Raw genomic sequence first — 20,648 nt, 5'->3', positions numbered from 1 at the left:
TGTTTGAAAGGAAAGAGTAACAGTGACAAAGAGCCAAAATATTAGGTAGTAACTTTTCAACTAACGCTGCTGGTGTTAGTGGGGTAGCAGAGGAGAGACCTCATTTTATGGGCACAACTTCTCTGTTCAAGTTTGTAATCAAATTTGCTTGTTTTTATCTTAATTTTTCTCTTTCTGAATTGTAAATATTTTTTCTGAATTGTAAATATTTTTAAGGTAGAGATTAGAGGTGTTTAGAAAAACTAAAACATGGACATCTCAAGGACAAAATGCAGTTTTAAAACAAATGATTTTGGGAAATCTTGCTAAAATTCTGCTCTAGTAAAAATCCGTGTTAGTGAGCAGACAATAAAAATGAAACTGTTCAGAGACATGAAAAAGTGCTACCTTTTTAGCACATTTTCATTTGCAGCCAATTCAGAAACTGCATTTTTCATGATCTTTGAAAACTTTTGAGTTAGGCTTTATTAATCAGTTGAGATTAATCAATCTTAATTTTTGTCCCATGCAAACCTCTAATAGAAATCAGTCTAACTCAGAGTTGCCCAGAACTCTGAGTTGCCCTCTAGTCACCAGGGGCAAATGACAGAGTTTAAAAAATACCCAACAAAACCAACCAACAGACAAAAGCTTCAGTAGTTTATTCCTAAAGAACTTTTCTAAAGCTGGAGGTGACAATAAAAGGAAAGGTTCTAAATGAAAGATAAAGGTTCTAAATTATGTTTTAAATGGAACAAGAAAGACTCACAGTGCAAGGAGTTCGCCCCCTGCTAGTCTGCATAAATATTCTCAGATGTTTTTTGTAGGTATGGCTGGAGTGGGACAGCCTGAGGGGAACTTGTAACAAAGCATGAGAAGCGCTGTTACAGTAGGCTAAAAGGGGCAATGTAAGTGTAAAAATCAGGCCTGATACCCCATCCCACCCCACTGTAGCAATTAAGTTTGGGAGTGAGAATACATTGGTGGAGGTACCTGAAGGTACAAAGGCTGGAGAGGAGATGTCGTGGTCAGAAACACTGTCCAGAGGAGGGGAGGCCGCCACCGCTCTTTGACTTTGAGGAGACCTGTGATGGAACCAGAAGACAGTATTTAAGTATTAAGACAATATACTTTTAAGACAGTATTGCTCAAAGGGAGAGGTAAGGGTCTTTACAAGACTTCAGATGGGGCAAAGGAGGAGAGGACTTCCTTTGGGAGCACTAGGAACAGTGGAGCTGGAGTACTGCCTGACTGTGCATCTAAAGTGTAGGTAAATAAGCTTAGAATAATTTATTATAATTTGTGGTTTGCAAGATGTCTCAGCATATTGTTTTCATGATATTTTTTGCCAGTTAAAAAAAGAAGAAATCGATACCAATCTGATTGGTATCTGAAATTGATACCAAACATATAAAAGATCAAATTAAGGAGGAGAATGTTTCTGTGCAATGTAGCATTTATTTAATAAAAATTAGCAAAAAAATGTAGGCTCAGGAGTCCTCCTGGAAAATTAACGGTTCATTTTGGCAAAGGATTTACTATGCTTGCTGATAGAGCTCAGGAGTAATATTTGCATTATACTGAATTTTAAATTGAATGCAGTTGAGTATGTGTTGATCAGATGATGTAGTTGCAATGCAAGCTTGACTGGCTGAGTAGTACTTTTTTAGTAGTATGGATTCTGGTTTTTGCCTTGTGTTGTATTTTATTTTCAGCAATAATTTTATATTCAAAACCTAGAAAATTTATTAAACATTAAAATTGCATCATTAAAATATATCCTTATATCTTGTACTACAGCATAACATTTGAAGCTGTTTACTTCCATATGAAACTGATTGAAGCTCTCTCTGTATCTCCTAGCTTATTTTTACTTGTATAAGAAAGTTCACAACATTTGTTTCCCTTATTGTATTTCATGTAGAAATGTAGAAGGGTTGGAAAATTGTCATTGTAATCAGGGTTTCACACTTACTGAAATTTGTTTAGTTAGGCTCAGAATGATTCTTCTTTCTGTTACAGAAATGTATAACCAAAACTAATCTCTCCCTTAAAGTTGCAGGGGTTTAAGTTTTTAGTGAGTGTTTTTGCTGAAATTGTGGTGGTTCTGCTTGAAGTGCTACCAAGTCAGCTTGGTCCTTATAAAGTCCAGTTATGGTAGGATGAAGTACATAAGGAATGGTGAATGTTTATTAGCTTTCATTCAATTTACTTCTTCTAAAGATGGGTTATATTTGGGGATTCTGTTTTATTGTAATTTGGGAAATAATAGCAATAAAACCAAAAAACATTGTGCACTTGTGCAGAAACATACTGAACAGTAATAAAGGCTTTGAGAGGGTACATGTTTATCTAAACAAAAAAGGCTTTGAAGAGAAATTATGGTTGATAGCCTGTAAAAATATTAGGATTGTGTAAAGTTATTTGCAGAACTGTTTGCAACAGGATAAAAATATGTGTTCATCTGATGCGATTCCACATTTCAGTATAGTTGGATCACTTCTCTGCAGTGTTTATTCTTGTTGAGAAAAGAAATAGTTTAACACAGGAGTTATGCTGGAACACTTTGTTCTGTCAAGCCTCCTCTTAGTAGTATGTTGCTGGTCCTCTGGTTATTTTCCTGTACTTCTTTGAGTGCTGTGATTATGGATCATCTCTTGCATGATCAGTGCGGCTCCAGTCATGATCACTGAATGCCACTTTCAAATTTAGATGCTAATTTGTAAATAGGTTGAGCTCTGTGTTCAGTTCCTGTGCGAATCAATTTCCTATTTCCACCAATTTTATTATTTTACAGTTGTGCTATCCTTTTGCTTCCTTTCAGCCACAGCAGTGTTGAATGTCTGGATTTTCTTCCATCTTGTCATCCAGGTACAGAGAGAGTACATTTAGAGTATCACTTCCAATGGTGGCTGCGCAGATCTCAGCAGGATACCTTGCCAAAATCAAAGATGTACACACAAGATTGTTAGTGGTACCCTAGGCACCGGCAAATGTGGCAGAATTTTAAAGGTCCCTGAAGTCTGGGTCTGTACAGCTGAAGAATTGGGGGGTGCCAAGGAAGGAATGCTGTAAAGCTTGTTATATGAGGGAATGTGGAAGGGACAGATGTGTTGTGATTCACAGCAAGCTGACCAAGACTGCCAAGGAACACAGACATCCCACACCTGGACCTCGGTGCCCTGTCCATAACATTATGCACAATGCTAGTTTTACAGGGAAAAGCTGTTAGGCTTTAACATTTATTAAAAATTATTTGTTATTTTTTGCTGAAATGTTTGACTTTTATCCCTATTCCCTTTCAGGGCTCTATATTGCCCTGACTCAGCCTCTGAATAATTGGCTTTTTCCCTGTTCTAGCTGTCACCCTTTGCTTTCATGAATTGTTCCCCGGTATTGCTCACTCTTTATTACCTGCATGTTATAATCTCCTTATAGTAACAGATAGTATTTTTCTTATAGAAGTAAGATACCCTTTCCTCAAGATGTGTGTGTTGAAATTGGTAGTTCTGCTTGGGTGCTTGCTGTTTTATGATCATGCAGGGAATTAATTCAGTTCGTGAGTACAAATATCATCAATATGGGGTTTTCTCCCTATAAATCTTAGGCAGGCATTTTCATCTATGTAAAGTTGTAGTAATGCGTTTTTATATAAACAAATTTTTTTCAACATATTTTTTTTATTCTACCAAAAAATCAAAGGGAAAAAAAATGCAAATGAGACTTAGTCAGTATGTTGTACCAAGCAGTTTAAAACAAACCAACCCTACCAAAAATATAAATACCTAAATGTGTTTTCCAACATGGTACAACACAGAAATAAGTTAGATCAGGTAATCCAAAGGAAAAAACAAGATTATGTGGGAGACCTGGACTAGTAATTTTGGAACATCAGCTCTGCTAAGTCCCCTGGATTCCTCAACTTAATTCCCATAAACACCCATATGAATTCTAAAGAGGTACCATACTGTTAAGTTGCGGCAAAACAGTTCTGAAGAGAGTTCCTTTCACTTACCAAAATGAGTATTTTCCCTTTTTGTGTTAATCAGAGCTGGAATATGGTGTGTTTTAGAAGTGGCTGCAGCTGCCAGCTGAACTGCTTGCCACATTCTCAAGTATCTAATTTCTGATTTGAAAACTGATCAGCAAACCTAACAGTTTCTGTGGCTCTCTTGTTCTGCTTAGCACTTAGGAATGTGCTGATTGTAGTACACAAGTAAACAAGAGGGAAGGTGTAAATGGGAGGAGGCTTTTGTAACTGAACTCTGAATTGGTAAAAGTGGAGACAAAAGTGCCCCATAATTTGGGGGGAGGGGGGAGATTTTAACTCTTCTTTTGTGAAAATTTGTCTCAGTAGAGCTTTTTTCAGCAAAGAGAAGAAAAAGGACACAGGAAAGGTGCTAAAGATAGATGTTTTGATAAGTTAAAGATTAGCCTAAGAATATTGGTTGCATCAGGGCTAGGAATAATCAAATAATATCTGGCTTAATACATGGGCATGAAGAGGTGAAGGTAACCAGTGCAGGTTGATGCACTGATGTCATCCTTGGGGAAAAATTTTCCCCAGCATGCTGTCCTGTTTCCTTTTTGACTGCCTTTCTGACTGCCTCTCTCTGCAAATCCAGAGAGTCTCTGGATTTTATGTTCTGCAGCTGGGGAACAGGCTCTGTTGGGAACAGCAGTTTGCAAGAAAGACCTCTGTTGTTCTTTTGGCCTGACAGGGAAAATGGGAAGTAGTCTGTGGACTGAACTCCTTAATGCCTTCTAATGTGATATGCTGTATCAATTTCCAAAATTTCCAGGAATCTCTAAAAAAAACCTTGTTGTTTTCAATAGGAGTATCAGATACTCCTTAATTAGCCAAGAGCTCACAGGTGTGTGAACAGCAGAGAATTAAAACTCTGTTCTGATTGCACTCACATAATTTCTTGTACTGTTTCCAGTGTTAAGATAATTAATCCATTATATAGCAGATTGTACAGGAGCTTTCTTTTCTTTGTGTGATTTATCATCTGTCAATGAGTTGTATTTGTGAAGGGATTTTTTTGCATCTAAAAAGTGTGCCAGACCTTATGGGTAAACCCCATGGACCTTGAGAATAGAATGAGTCATATTTAACTCAAAGACAAAGCTGAACATTTGCAAAAGGGTGCACAAAAACTTCTGAGGAACAGTATGGCAAAATCTGCCATGCTTGATGTGTGTTACTTTATTTAAAATTTCTACAGTAAACATACAAAATTGTTGCCTTGCACCAGAGAAAACCGTCAGCCTGACAAATGTCCAAAAAGGACTTCCCATCAAAGTAGCTTCAAAAGGAATTCTTCGTAAAATCCTCCTTGGTGTTTTTGCATAAAAGGGTATTTTGTGAACTGCCAAAGAACACACATAAAAATCTTTGTTTCCCAGATATTAGTTACCAACCTTTGCCAGCTTTTACCATTGTGCTGGATGGAATATGTGTTTGTCATTTGACATGAGAGTTGTGCAACTCACCACACCTTCTGGTCTGTGCTTTCTTTCTCAAAGCATGCTTCACTATTGCAGTCAGTAAACCAAATATAAATGCCTCCCTTACCTGTAATGGCAAGGGGACTTGAAATGCTGATGCTGTTATTCTCTCCATTATTGTCCATTCCTCTTTTCATGTGGGGAAAATGGAAAGGTTTTCTTAAAATTCTGCATTGTGAATTCACCTAGACCAGCTTTTCCAGCGCAGAAACACCCTTTTCTATGTATAAACTGTAGGCAAAGTACAGGATTTTTGAGTTTCAGTTGTGTGCCATGGACTTAAAGCATGCCATGCTGTCAGCAGTGCTGTTAGGGCTGGAAATCTGCACAAGTTGCTGAAAGATTATTTTTAATAAATAAAAATTAAAATTCCATTGCAGCAGGAAAACTTGCTGCAATAGAATCAGTAGCTGATATGCCTACAGCATATTGTTGAGTAGCTTTTGGTAAGAGGTGTCTCACATTTCTATGTAGATGATACGGCCATATGCTTCTAACATGCCTGGAGCTGTCATGGCTGTGGACACACAGATCTTCGGTGTTATTTTCAAGTTAGCGTGCAGCATTTCTTTTTTTTCTCTAAACCTTCAGCTTTATTATCTGATGTTAGTCAGCTATTGCCATGTACCATGCTTAGGAAAATATGTCTTGGAAGGCACTTCACAGAAACTTCTGAGTTTCTGCTTGTTGTCCTTTTGGACCTTTGTGTTGTGTTGGTTTTCACCTCTTCGTCTAGCTGCAGAAGAAGGAGGTGCTGTAGCAGCTGGTCCTGCCATTGCTGAAAGATGTGCAGCACCATCTGTATGGTTGTACCATGGTATGGTTGTAAAGCTGGTTAGTGCTGGTTAGTGCTGGTTAGTGCTGGTTAGTGTGTTGAGTGCATTTCACTGCAAGAGGTCATATATACCAGTAGTCACAACTGCAAAGGGGAGTGTTCAGTGCAGTCGGCTTTTTGGTTTGAAAATGGCATTTCTTACCTGAAAAAGCTGAACTGTGGGAGGTTAAGTGAAAAATTATGGAATGTTTTCAGTTTTAATTCTTTCAGATGAAATACAGGGATTGGCTTCTAGTTTTTTCCATGTGTACCTTATGACCAATTCCTCAATGTGTATAGTCTAGCATTTGTGCTAAGTATGTGGGGTATTTGCTCAGATTATTAAACATGTATGTTTATATGCATTCATTGCATATTCTACTCCCTTTTTCTCTCCTCTGCCCCACACAGAGCTTTTAGCATTGATGAAAAAGGTGAAGACATTGAGTAAGAAAAAAATTAACTGATATTTTTGACTGCTCTTGCTCAAGGAATGCATTTGCTTTGGGTGTAACCTTAAGCATGTTCATTACTTACTTTATAATTTGAAGAATGTAATTTCTCTTTAGTTCTTGATACTTATTTATTTATTTTTCATATTAGGTTAGCCTACACAAACCAGAAATTAAGCTGGAATCTCTAAAAGAGGATATTAAGGATTTTCTGAAGACATCAGGTTTGTAATACTTTATTGATCTATTTGTGAAGAGGATAGATGTATGTGACAACATATGTGATATAAGTGATGAAAGCAGTGGTTTGTGGAGCTTGGTGTCTTGTCACTGACAGTAGCCAGAAGCAGACATTCAGTGATTTCAGATTATTAAATCAGATTAAAAAAATTTAAATGGGAAAGTGTTGTAGGATTCCATCTGCATTTTGAAAAACATACTATGTATGCAAAGTGCTTTTATCATTTTCTAAGATACTGGTGATTTTTTCTGAAAGCTCTGAGTGAATACAGAGTTCAGTCACTTCTGAAAATGGAAATTAACTTCCATGGAGATACTCTTGAAAATTTTACCTTTAGTTAAATTTCCAATTTGCATTGAAAGTTGTAGGCTATGTTAGTATAATGTGAGGATTTTATGATAAATGATCTCAGATTTATAATCATCAGGAACACTGTTTCAATTAATATTAATTGTTGGTTTTATAAAATGATGGCTTTAAGAAATAGAATGTAAGTTTTTTAACCAAAACTATATTGTAATTATTTGAACAGCAGGTGGAAATAAAGGATATTCAATCTCATTTGAGTTTTCAACTTGCAGTTTTCCTATCTTGATTAGATTAAGGTTTCTTTGTCTCCTCTTGTCTCTCTGGTAGGTAGACATGAACTGAGACCAGACACAAAACTCCACTGACTGCAAAGCAACCTCTGATTGATGTTCCATTTGTATTAATTCCTAAAGGTGTCTTCTGGTTGTTTTTTTTTTTTATTTTAACAGGTTGGGAAAAGAAGCTTCAGAATGCTGTTTATAGTGAACTCAATGTGTGAGTTTATTTAGTATTTTCACTTAGTTCTGCTCACATTATTTTCTTTTGATCCATTTGTTTATAGACGTGTATGGTGTGTTACTATAATCTGCAATATCTGTCATAGCAAGAGTACCTGCTTAGTTTCTGTTTTTAAAGTGCCATTATTTCTTTTTCATCCTAGTGAAATGACTCAAGTGCATTTTAAAGAATAAATGAAATAACTATCACCACATTTTGTAGTTACTTTATTATTTTCCTTTTGTCTTTACTTCCAAAGGTACCAAGGGTCATAATATAATTATGTAAATGAAGTAGTTGCTGCAAGTGAGTTTTAATTGCGGTATTGGTCATAGCATTGCACATATTTTTTGTATTAATTATTTTTAAAAATCATTAAGATGTTGGATCTCTAGGTTTCTCAGGTCAGTGCTCATCATGCTTGGGATATGGTTAAAAACGCAGTCAAATCAGCCAAGTTTCCTTTTTACTATTGTTCAGCAAACTTTGGATTAGACTTCTGGGAAGCATAATTTTTCTTCACATTCTGGCACAGTGGAAAGGTGAATTTCATGACAGATATAGCCATGAATGCAACTATAAAATAAGAATTGTGTATGCAAATCTATTTGTGGTAATGTAAATAAGCTTGTTAGAGTTAACAGTTTAGCACAATGTATATTTAGTAGTATGAGGAACTTAATTCTGCCAAATGCTTCTGTCTGTTAGCAAGGATTCATCTTCATTGTATCTTCCCAGGGAAAAAATATTTACCTGTCTCTAGGGCTAATGTACGGAAATAAGCAGCAAAATAACGAAATTTGCCCTTGAAAATTGAAATTAACTGAACACCATGATTTCATGAGCATTGTGGAAAAGCCAAGAAACAACATTTCTGAAATCTGTTGATATTGATTCTGTTTTACACATTGGAACAGAATAGTCCAAAACAAATTTGCAGCAAGTACAAGAATGATCTTATCTGTTAAAAATGGGAAGAAATTTTGGGAGGGTTTCCCAAAAACGCATGATAGGAACTGATTGAATGCATTCAAACAAATGAAAATTCAGGCTAACTATTAGAGAAGCTATGTTTAAATTTTGTTTCCTGAAAGACATTTGAGCCATTTAAAATTAAGCTGGATGTAATGTTTGACAAAAATAACCTATACTACTGAAAGTTAAATTAATGTTTTGGTTTAGTTTTTAAATTTTATTCCAGCTTTTATATTTTGTCATAATGCAGTTTATGAGTGGATATTCAGCTTTGCTTAAGTCAACACCTCACTCAAAATTCTAATTACTTTGGATATGTACATGTTCACTACTGATTTTTAAAAGGAGACCCTAAAAAAAATATATTGTCTCAAAAAATTGATGACATGGAGAGGGAAAGTTCCAGGAAATCATAAAGATGACATGATGTGAAGAGAATACACTTTTAAAATACCTGATTTGTTAATATAATTATTTTATTTTATTTTATTTTATTTTATTTTATTTTATTTTATTTTATTTTATTTTATTTTATTTGTATGTGAAATTATAAGGGAGCAGTTTTTTTAATACAAGAAGAACTCATGTTGAAATGTTATTAATTCAACTCATGTTGAAATGTTATTAATTCTTGCATATTGTTATCTTATTTGTATCCATAGAATGGATGAGGAAAAAATACTTCTAAAAATAACACTCAGTTTTGATCAACACACACTTATGTTTTTGCTATTGCTCTCATGAAAGAAGTTAAATTAAGGTTTACAATTACAGGATTAATTAAGCAAAATAAAATATCAGAATTTTTAAAGTTTACCATATTTTTTCTTAAGGTTTCCTTCGCCCTGTCATCCTGCAGCACCACCTGAACATATTAAAGAACCTTTAGCCTATATGAGGAAAGCACAGGTTGGTGGTTATCAATTTTACCATTCATATCAGAGCTTTAATTAGATTATTTGAGATTTACTCTCTAGAATGTTATTATGTTTCTAGGTTTTATACCTTAGGAAAAGCACTGATTTGTAATTGGATCAAAGTTAATAATAATATTGTATATGTGACATGTTACATAAATACAGAAAATGCTCAAGTAATTCTCCAGCCATGAAGGTAGTAGGATATAGTGGCAGGTAGGTGAAAAATGTAGAATAGAGATGATGTGAATATGTCAAAGAAGAGAATTTGGTTTCATTGAGAAAAAAAAAAGGGGTACCTATAGGTCATTTTGTTAGGGTTACAAAAGCATTTTTTTGAAGGGACACAGGCAGTTTCATGATGAAAAATAACAGGCTGCAGAGATAGTGAGATCTTCAGAAAGAAGAGATATATTTAGTACTTAAAAATGTGAAAGGAAGATGAAAAATATAGAGCTAAGGAGCTTAAGGCATATTGAAGGAGAATAAGAGAAACTGGACTGTAAAGATTAAACGAGGATTTTTGGTGTCAGGAAAAAATACTTTTGCTTGTTTAATTTTTTGCCAATATATGCCATTTGAAATAAACAAAAAAAAAACCCCACATAAAATGTAAAAGAAAAAATAGCAAGCTTAAAGAAGCTCTAACAAAAACATCTGAGGTAGGGATAAAGGTGTATTTAATTCGGCCTAGAGATACATTACAGTATTATTTTACAAAATACTCAACAAACTGTGTTACCTTTACAATCATATTGTTGTTTATTCCTCTAAGTCTCATCTCTCTGTCCTGGTTTTCAGTCTTTAGGATTTGGGGCTAAAGATTGCTTTAATCAATTTTTCTTGTTGGTGTGAAATGTAATGCCACAATTTGCTGCCTGAAACAAATCACTCTTACTAGTTTATTAGTGCAAGAACCAGAGAGATATATCTATATGCATGTTTTTCTGAACCAGTTTCATGGGTAATTGTTTTACAAAAGTGGATGTAATACTTGCAGTGTTTTTAGCTGTATGTAGAAAGGCCTGTTATTCCAGTAGTTTAAAACTGAGCAGGAGAAGTCCTGTCTTTGCTGGTTTCAAAGTTTAATTCCCTATTTCAAAGAGTATTAGTCATCCATGTCCTCCAGGTGGGTTAACCCTGGTAGGCAGCTCAGCCACTCACTCACTTTCCCCCAGTGAAGCAGGAAAGAATCAAAAGGACAAAAGTGAGAAGTCGTGTTACAAATATAGTGTAATTGGCAAAGCAAAAGCTACTCATGTCAACAAAGCAGAATAGGGATTCATTGATTACTTTCCATCATCAGGCAACTTTTGTCCCAGCATCTTTATTTGGAACATGATGTTGTATGGTCTGGAATATCCTGCTGCTCACTGGGGGTCAGCTGGCCTAGCTCTGTCTCCTCCCAAATTCTTGTGCACTCCCAGCCTCCTTGCTGTTGGGGAAGCATTAGAAAGACCTTGAAGCTATGTATGCACTTTTCAGCAATAGCTAAAACATTTGTGTTTTATCAAGATCCTTTTGCTCACAAATCCAAAAGAAAGCACCATACCAACTACTATGAAGATAGATAACTCTATCCCAGCCAAACCAGTATGATGGTCTTTCAAACTCTTTCTTAAAATACAGCTCTTTGATAAAGACTTGTAAACCCTTTCCATAGAGAAATACTGGTAAAGTGTGGTAGTTGAGAAATAATAATAAATGCACAGTTAGAGAACTAACATGATCTTTTCTAAAACCATTGAGATACACGCAAGTGTTTGATTTTCAAGATGACACACATTTATCACTGTAGATAATGGGCCTGTAAGAAAACAGGCATCATTAGAGCAATTGAATCATAACTAGGTTTTATTTTGTTACTCTTTTTGATTAAATAAACAATGTGAAAAGCTTACAAAGCCAGTGTTGCAATGATTTTGTTTGTTTAAAATATTTGGAAATAGCTAAAATACAAGTGTACAGGTTGCTAATACCTTTTGGGATAGAGATAAAAGTGAAAACTTAGCAATTTACTTTCATAGGTATTGAAAATCTAATTAATGTTTTGACAGTAAAGACTGGGGGTTTTTTTATTTGTAGGTATTTTTTTTTTTACTTTATTTCCATTTAGCATCACAGCAGGTGGAAAAAAATATTTTGGTGCTATCATCAAAATTTGTCCCCATATAAAAATGTTTTCCATATTTATCATATTCTATTTTTATTAGATACAGTCACCATTTCAGATGCTGTTTCCATTGTTATAATTTTGTTGACAATTTCTTTGTCCTTTTCTATCTTAATCAATTTTGCTCTAGTTCAGAATTCTGGAAATAAGGGTACTACTCCCAGAAAACCATCTCTGGTAGTTACTGGAATGACTTTGAGACACTGATTAAAGTGATAGTAACAATTTTTCTAGAATAGAAAAAGGGTCCATAATTAACCCTTTTTCTTCTCACATTGGTTCTGTTTTCTCATAGATGGCAGACTGAGGTTTTTATATTGCTTTCTTTTCTTACCTCAAAAGAAAACCAGGTTTCTAGAGAAGGATAGAGCATTAATGGCAATGAGTAGTAATGCTGTAAGTCATAGGATGATAGAATGATTGGGGTTGGAAGGGACCTTAAAGATCTGGTTTCAACCTTCCCTTCCAAGGATACCTCCCACTAGATCAGGTTGCTCAGAGCCCCATCCAACCCATCCTTGAACACTTTCAGGCATGGAGCATCCACAACATCTGTGGGCAACCTGTTCAATGTCTCACCACCCTCACAGTAAAGAATTTCTTCCTCCTATCTCATGTAAACCTACCCTTTTAGTTTAAATCCATTCCACCTTGTCCTATCACTGCATGCCCTTGTTCATAATCCTTCTCCCTCCCTTCAGGTGTTGGAAACCATTCTGTGACGCTATGAAATTGTTTCCAAATTGCAATGCTTCCTTCCTCAGTTTCAGCTATTTTACTAAATAATTGTAACCATAGCAATCTAATGGTGTGTTTTCTTAGTGTTGAATTTCTTTGTAAGACTAGAGGAATCATCTTGTTAAATGTATTGTTCCCATCAATAAAATGGCTTCATGACCTCTCCCTCTGCCTTTTTATTTCGGTCAAGAACAGTGCATTCTGTTTCTGCTCACTTCAGGTACCTGCTGTCCTGGAGAGGTATCATGCTTGGAAAGGCTGCATAACCCTCACTTTGGTTTTGTCTTTTTGCATTTATTTGATTATCTTTTACTGGGTCTTGAAAGATGAATTATGTCACACTTTATGACTGAGTATAAGTGGTTTATTACCAATATGTTGCATACTCAGTGCAGTGAGTGGATTAATGTCTGGTGTGGCAGTTGTAAGTCACACCAAGTGTGTTAACCTCCATTTTTCCTTGGAATTAGATGGTTTTTGGTCTTGCAAAGCTTTTATCTGTCTCTTCTTCTTTTGTAGCTTTCATATCTTTAAGCATATCTTTGCTATTCCCCTGCTTATGCGCTCTCCACCTGTCCTCCCTTAATTTTGATGGTATCATGAAGTGATAGTGCCAATGGTACCAAACCAAGTAGCTGCATCAGAAGGGAGAGTCACTGTGCAGAAAAACTTGGATATGTTGGAAGAGTGGGCTAACAAGAGACTTCTGATGTAAAAACACAAATGTAAGATCTGGCATATGAGAAAACAATCCAGAATGCAGGACAGGCTTGGAGCTCCTACCTGTCTGGGGAGCAGCCTGAAGGAAATGAACCTGAAGGACCTAGTGGACAGCAAGCTCTGTATGAGTGGACAGTGTGCTGCTGCATCAAGGAAAGGCAACAGGATGCTGGGCTGCATCAATGTGGGCATCACCAGCAGAGATAAAGAAGTCATTGTCCCACTCTACTAAATGCTAGTCAGGTCACATCTGGAGTACTGTGTTCAGTTTTGGTCCCCACTGTACAGCAGAGGGTGTGGATAGACTGGAGATGGTCCAGAGAAGGACCACAGAGAACTGGAAAGCCTGACATGTGAGGAAAGGCTGAGAGAGCTGGGTTTGTTCAGCCTTGAGAACTGGAGGCTTAGGGGAGACTTTGTTCCAGTATTTATAGGGTGGCTACAGAGAAAATGGAGACTCCTTTTTACAAGAGTCACATGGAAAAGATGAGAAATAATGGGTACAAGTTACTCTTGGGGAGATTCTGATTGGACAAAAGAAGAAAATTTTTTGCATAGGGAACAATTAGCCATTGGAATAATCTTAGAGAGACAACATTGGACACATAGGATTTGGCTGGACAGGAGGCTGGGCCATCTGATCTAGACCACGCTTTTACCAAAAATGACTTTACCTTTGATTTTGTTTTTGCTGCTACTACCTGTGTATTGTCCATTTCCACTTTCTTATCCTATATGATCTAGTAATCTTTGTGCTCTCTCACTTTTTATTTCTCTAGCAACAAAACCTCACTTCTTGGCAAAATAGTAAAGGCTTGATACTACCACTTTGTGAGAGATGAACCACTTTGTGACATGGTGTTGTGTAACTGCAGCATTTGAAGGGGATTTAAATATGATAATACAGTTAAAGAAAAACATTTTACAGAGTATGGTAAAAAGTATGCAATTTGGAAAACATTCCTTACATTCAAAACTCAGATCTGTTTTGTTTATGCAAAACAAAGTGAAGGAATGACTTGATTGTGAGGAAAAATTTCTGGCGAAAGATAGCAACTTTTTTGATGGAAAAAGGTATGAGAGGATCTTGAAAATGGCCTTGTAAATAAAAGCTAAAATGAAACAATTATAGACAAGATTTTAAACTGCCCTTCCTCTCATTTGCTTCCTGTCTAATAAACTGCAGCCTATTTTGGACAGAACTTTGAGGAGCGTGGTTAAACAGTAAATAACTGTTGTAAAATTTGCATCTAGAGCAAATTACAAGCAATAAATAGAGCTAGATTAAATTCAAAGGAGTCTTTGCATTCATGTGATTGAGGTCTGGCTTGTCATCCATAGAAAACTAAATTAAGTATAAAACCCACCAGTGGTGCTGTAATCACGGAAGCAAGGTACCAAGTCCTTTGACAAGGAAGTCATTACTAATTTGCATTAACTTCAGAGGAGTTGGCCATGGAGTAGGCACTTATGAAGCCTAATGCAATTGCCAGAAGAATCTGGTTGCTTTTTAAGCAGTCCACTGCCCACTGAAGTATTGTCCATTTCTGCTTTTCTCCGATTAGACAACTATTTCCTGAGCATTAGTTAGAAGAACTATTTTTTTAAGTATTACAGAATATCAGATTTCTAACTTTCATTTATTTCTGACAACATCTGAGATACTTTTTGTGGAGAAAGACTGCCAGTCTCTTCAGGCCCCAAAGTGGAGAAGGTATTTGTTGTGCATAGTTGATTGACCTTTATAATTGTTTGAAAAATTTGTTAAATATTGATCTATAAAGAAGCTTGATCATTAAGTATATATTAAAAAAAGTAATTGTGAAATACATGCTTTTTTAAAGAGCTGAAATATGAACAACTAAATTTTCTGATTTTTTTTTTTTATGTTGTAAAGAATTAAATCTGTTTGATCTATTGTTTCCATGTAAAGAAGCATATAAATATTCTCTTCATGTGTTTGCAGGTGTCAGTCAGTGACTCTTGCTATCCTTTTACATATATCTGACTTCAAAAAACTGCGTGTTATTGCATAGTAAATTCAATTTTCAGGAAAAAGAAGCTCCTTATAATTTATCTTTTGTGTGTATTTTAGGGAAGTTGGGAGAAGCGAATTCTGAAAAGTCTGAACAGCATGTGCACAGAACTCAATATCCCACTAGCACAGAAGGTATTGTATTGTTATTTTTCTGTTTTCAAACTGACATTTTCTTTGAAATTAAGCCTCATCTTGCACACTTGTAATGTAATTTCCAGTTTAGACATGGTTATCAAGAGCTGCAGGTTCAGTATCTAAATAATTTTGCTGCAGAATAATTTTCAGAGATGGTGACAGTGAATGTGTCAGCTCAGCTTGGGAGAAGATGAATGCTCTAGGTAGATTTTCCTCTTTGCTGTTGCAGTAGTTACCCTCTTGAGGGAGCAGCATTTTGGAAAGCTAGTTACTGTGTTCATTGCTCATAACAGTATTTTGTGTGAAGACTCAACTGTATAACTAATCAACACAAATGTGCTTTGTGTGCACAGAAGGTGGTAGTTGAACTGGTACATAAGGAGAGAGTGATACTGGTACATTACTGATTTTGTTTGTCATTCATTCTGGTCTGGGCTTTTTTTTTTGTTGTTGTTACGTGGTTGGTTTTTTTCTTAAATTAATATAGAGGCTTTAATTTTAAAGATCATGGATTTAGGGAGTAACTTTAGCATGTTTTCTTCATTTCCCTGTTTGACCTCTGTGATAGGTGGCAGAAACCTCTATGGTTCATGAGCTAAAGGATGCTGCTGTATTTGGTTTTTATGGCTGCCAGGGACAGGAATTTGATAGGAGTCCAACAGCTCTATGGAATGGGCAGTAAATCTTCAGGAACACAAAATTGAGTACTAAATATCCTAAATTCATTACTAAACACCTGAAACTGTTAAATGGGCTTCTTTCCTTCCAGGAACTGAACTTGCCCTTTCCCAGTGTGTACTGTACCTTCAGGCTAGGGGTAATTTGTTAGCAAATAAGTTTGTATTGCTATTTTGTAAAACATTGCATTAATGTATAGTTGAAATGAATTCGTATTTGAAATAAGCATGTTTTTATTCATTCTGTTAAAAAAAAGAAGATGCACTGTTTTGTGTATTTCAGAGGCCTGCAAATGAACAAAAAGAATTGCTTAATAAATGGAATGAAATGGGAACTGATGAGCCAGGTAAAGTCAACTAAATTTACATGCATTAAATTTTTGTACATAGAAAGGAAGGATGCACATCTTACTTACCAGTCAAAGGTTAATCTAATCTCTTCAAGGCAAATTAATTTCGATCTTTCTTTCATTGGTAATGTGCCATTATGCATATATAAATACTTATTTCCTTATTTTGTTTCAAGTTATTGTACTAACATTGAATCATTCCATATTCCAGTGCTCTAGAGATTTATTCAACTAGAAGACAGCTCCTCTTAATATAAACTCAGGCTAGCAGAAAATGTTCAGAACTGTGAATAATTGAGCTCAGATTTTTTTTGACAAAAGATACAAATAACTCCTGGACAGAATAATCAGTGATATTATATTTGGGGAAAGCAAGGCTAACTCTCATGCTAGTTTGTAGTCAAGTTCCTTAAAAAGGTGCTGGTTTGTATCACACTACCACCTCTCTGGTGGCAAACACTTTTCATGGATTTTTTAGTACTGCTCACAGTTTTCATTTGACAGCAATGTGTGTATTTCAATAATTTTAAGCTGTTGAAAAATACCCTGCTTTTGAAAATCATGTCTTTCCCAAGTCTAAGAGTGATTCAGTCTAAAGACTTAGGAGGATTAAGTAAAAGCTTCCTGTGACTACTGTTCTCTTCATAGAATCATAGAATGGTTTGGTCTGGAAGAGACCTTGAAGAGCACCCTTCTCTTCCTTTATCTGAGGTTTAAAAAAATGAGGCAATAATCAGTAGCATAATCATGACAGAATATGTGGTAGTTGTTGCCATGATATTTGTGATGATGTTATTTTGATCTAATCTGTTATTTAAATTGCTAGATTGTGTTATAAATATGGCACATGTGTTTTTGATCTTTTGGTTTTAAACATAATGTCATTGAAATCTTACTTCAGATCTAAGTCTTTTCCGGCCTGTTTATGCACCTAAAGATTTTCTTGAGGTAAGCCTTTATGAAACAATACTCAGCCATTGGCTTGTATCCATTATAGTCTTTTATATTAAGTGGGAAAAATAATTGCTAAATGTATTTCATACTAGTTGTTATTTATAGCAAGTGAAATTTGGCATGGTTTTTATGAATCCATGTTTGGTTTACAAGACAAAATGCTATTGCCCCTTTTTTATTTATTAACTGCAGTTTTAAATTGAGCCTGTGATAAACTTCTTTAAAGTATAGTTTGGGCCCAACGTTTTTTCCTTGGAGAGTTATTTTCAAGTGATTTTGTAAACCATTTTACATTTTCAATTCCGATATATTAAGCTCATAAATCACAATATTTGAAACTAACAGACTGTTTGATAGTAGATTGTAGACTTGTATGCAGTTGCAATTGGAGGTCATCTAGGTTGTACAAAATCAAACATGAAACAGGACTGTGTAGAATTTCAGGGCTTTTGTATGTAATCAAACTGGACCATTAAAAAATTGGTGACTATGGAATCTTTAAAGCCTTAAATGTCAGTATTATTCATAATTTTCTATGACTCAAGCACAGAACATCACAGTAAAACAGTACTTATTACATATCATTCCTTCTGTACAGTTAATCAAAATAATGTTGAAAATGTTTTATTTATTTTGTTTTCCATCATTGTACTAACAGCTGTGGTGTGTTTTTAATCTGGGATCTGTAAATAAATCTGTCTTTTTTTAAGCTTTATTCAGTAACCCTCATGATCACTCTCTTTTCTTTTATGCCATTTTCTTTCCAGAGTTTGCAGTTTCTTTAAATTAACAAGTCTGACTGTGAGATTATATGGTATTAGAATACTTACAAGAGTGAGAACTGTAGAGGTACAATATTATGAGAGAATTTCATAGGAGCTAGAAATTCATGTTAGAAAGAATCTTTGCAGTTCAACATCAAATCAAAATCTATACCTTGGAATAACAGTATGTAAGAGACTGTAAATTCCTTTATAGATCGCAGTTACTTACCGTGAGATGATTCCTTGTCATTTAAATTATAGTTGCTTTAGGTTTTCAGTTCTGTAATTTCTTTTTCTTAGATGAAAGAAGATATTTTGAGATATTACTATTTGTCATAGTATTATTTTAGTTATGTAGCACTTTTATTGGAAGTTCTGTCAGATTGCCTGTGTAAGAAGATGGATAAAAATTATTTCAGAGAAAAGTAATGCTGAAAAATATCCTGGATACTGTAGCCATCACAAATATGTAGTTGGTATAGTTTAAATGAGGAAGTAAATTTCAGTCAAGACATGTAGCCAGCACTTAATTGTGTATATTAAAAATTATTTCTGCTTTTTTATTGAGCTGACTTTTCAAAGTAGACTATTAAAAGTTAAATAGTAGACTATTAAAAGTTAAGGAACTTAACTTTTAATAGTCTACTATTTAAAGTTTCAATACTTTTTGGTTTTGAAAATGTTGAGATATAATTTGATAATTTGTGTGTATATATATATATATATATATATATATATATATATATATATATATATAAAAGTTGTGGGAAATAATTTTACGCTGAATGTACTGTTTGTAATGCTGATGATGTTGAGAAGAGTTCTGAATGTAAGCAAGAAATAACAGAGCTACAATTTTTAAGGTACTGATGAATCTTCGAAACCCAAATTATGAAAATGGAGAGCAGCCTAGTTTCAGAAATCATCTGGGACTAATTCAGGTTCCCTTGAAAGTTAAAGATATTCCAGAATTGGTAAGTATATTTTTTTTCTTATAAGAGGTTTCTGTAAGAGTTTTTTCCTTTCTTATGAAAATTATTCTACCTAATAAAAATGAATATTAGTATTATCATAAATTTTTCCTTTTGAAAGTGAAAATCAATCTAAATGTGTAGTTAAAATACAGAGCACAAAGAAGTTCTATTAAAAATATTTTTCATGAAAAATAAAACATAAAGAGTAAAATTTCTGCTAGTAGAGAAGTTTTCATTTTATGCCACACAGGTTTAATTTGTGCCAAAAATACACTTTTGTACATGTTATTCACTTAATCATTTTTATTCTGTACAAGAAACTTCAGATTTGTAGCACATCTCAATTCTGCAGATTCTGTTCAAGATCAATAGCCTGACAACGAGTTAGCTTCTGACTTTCTTCTCAATATAGTTTTAAATCCCTTTATTGTCAGGTTGTAAATGAAAAGAAGTGTTTGAGTACTAGTATATTATATGGGAGAGTTTTTCTAAATGCTTCACTGATGAGGCTCTTGCAGATTATATGCTAGTAGAAAAACCTTCACCTGGGTTGCAAAAGAGATGGGAATTAGAGATCCTTAACCTGATCTTTCATTCACCACTTCACTACATCCAGATGTAGCTCATAATTCGACATGCAAACTAGGGCTTATAACTAAAACTAGATTAAGAATTGATGTGAGATTCTATTTCAAATGTATGCATTTAGAAGAACTTAATTTGGTTCAGAAACTATTCACATTAAGCCTTTCAGAAGAAATCTCAAGTGATTTAGAGAATTGAACATATTAATTATTTTGTTATGGTTCTGTTCCTTTTCAGAAAGAAGGCTTTAGTGAACTGGGCTTAAATATAGGACAGCTTGGTATTGATGATTCAGCACAAGTGCCTCCTGGTAAGCTAATGCCATGCTGCAGTCATTCAAACAGAACACTAATGAGTAGAATCCTTAAAATTATTAAAAAAATGTGTGTTTTTCCTATAGTAAACGATAAATGTTTGCTCTGTAACTATGATTGCTTTTATAGTGAAATATAGCTAATAATAAAAAACATTGCATATATAAAGAGTCAGATTTGGAGAAGTTTCTTCAGGATCTAGAGAAGCACATTGCCTCTTTCCAGAAATACAGAAATTATCAGTAAATGTTTACCCAGCTAACAGATAGATGTATTTATATATATATACAGATATACATACAAACATTTAAAATAACTGCTGTCAAAATATTAGAGGACATATCCATATATTAATATTCAGTAACTTAAATAGTGTATAATCTCTGTTGGTTTTCCATGTATGATTCTGTTACTGTAGGACGAGGTTTTAAGATGGCCCTACTGCCTAAAAATGGAAATCACTATAGTATCACAAGATTTTCTTTTTACATGGAAACTTGCCTAGTTGAAAATCATGTAATGTAGTGGTG

General features: G+C 34.7%; 1 protein-coding gene across 2 annotated transcripts in view; it reads left to right on the top strand.

The window, feature by feature from the left end:
* TBC1D19 (TBC1 domain family member 19) overlaps positions 1 to 20,648 on the top strand; it is a 49,105-nt gene that overhangs the window by 3,069 nt on the left and 25,388 nt on the right. Inside the window, exons 2-9 of one of the 2 annotated variants that reach the window (XM_050974015.1) lie at positions 6,908 to 6,980; positions 7,756 to 7,801; positions 9,613 to 9,688; positions 15,423 to 15,497; positions 16,461 to 16,524; positions 17,429 to 17,475; positions 19,109 to 19,219; positions 20,042 to 20,114. In XM_050974015.1, coding sequence (XP_050829972.1) covers positions 6,908 to 6,980; positions 7,756 to 7,801; positions 9,613 to 9,688; positions 15,423 to 15,497; positions 16,461 to 16,524; positions 17,429 to 17,475; positions 19,109 to 19,219; positions 20,042 to 20,114 — 565 coding nt within the window. Of the gene's footprint in view, positions 1 to 6,907; positions 6,981 to 7,755; positions 7,802 to 9,612; positions 9,689 to 15,422; positions 15,498 to 16,460; positions 16,525 to 17,428; positions 17,476 to 19,108; positions 19,220 to 20,041; positions 20,115 to 20,648 lie in introns of those variants that run through there. The other variant, XM_050974016.1, reaches the window with a different exon arrangement.

This window comes from Serinus canaria, chromosome 4 (genome assembly GCF_022539315.1).
Source record: "Serinus canaria isolate serCan28SL12 chromosome 4, serCan2020, whole genome shotgun sequence".
Lineage (NCBI taxonomy): Eukaryota > Metazoa > Chordata > Aves > Passeriformes > Fringillidae > Serinus > Serinus canaria.
Note: the sequence above shows the minus strand (reverse complement) of the source record. Positions and strands in the feature narration are given on the sequence as shown.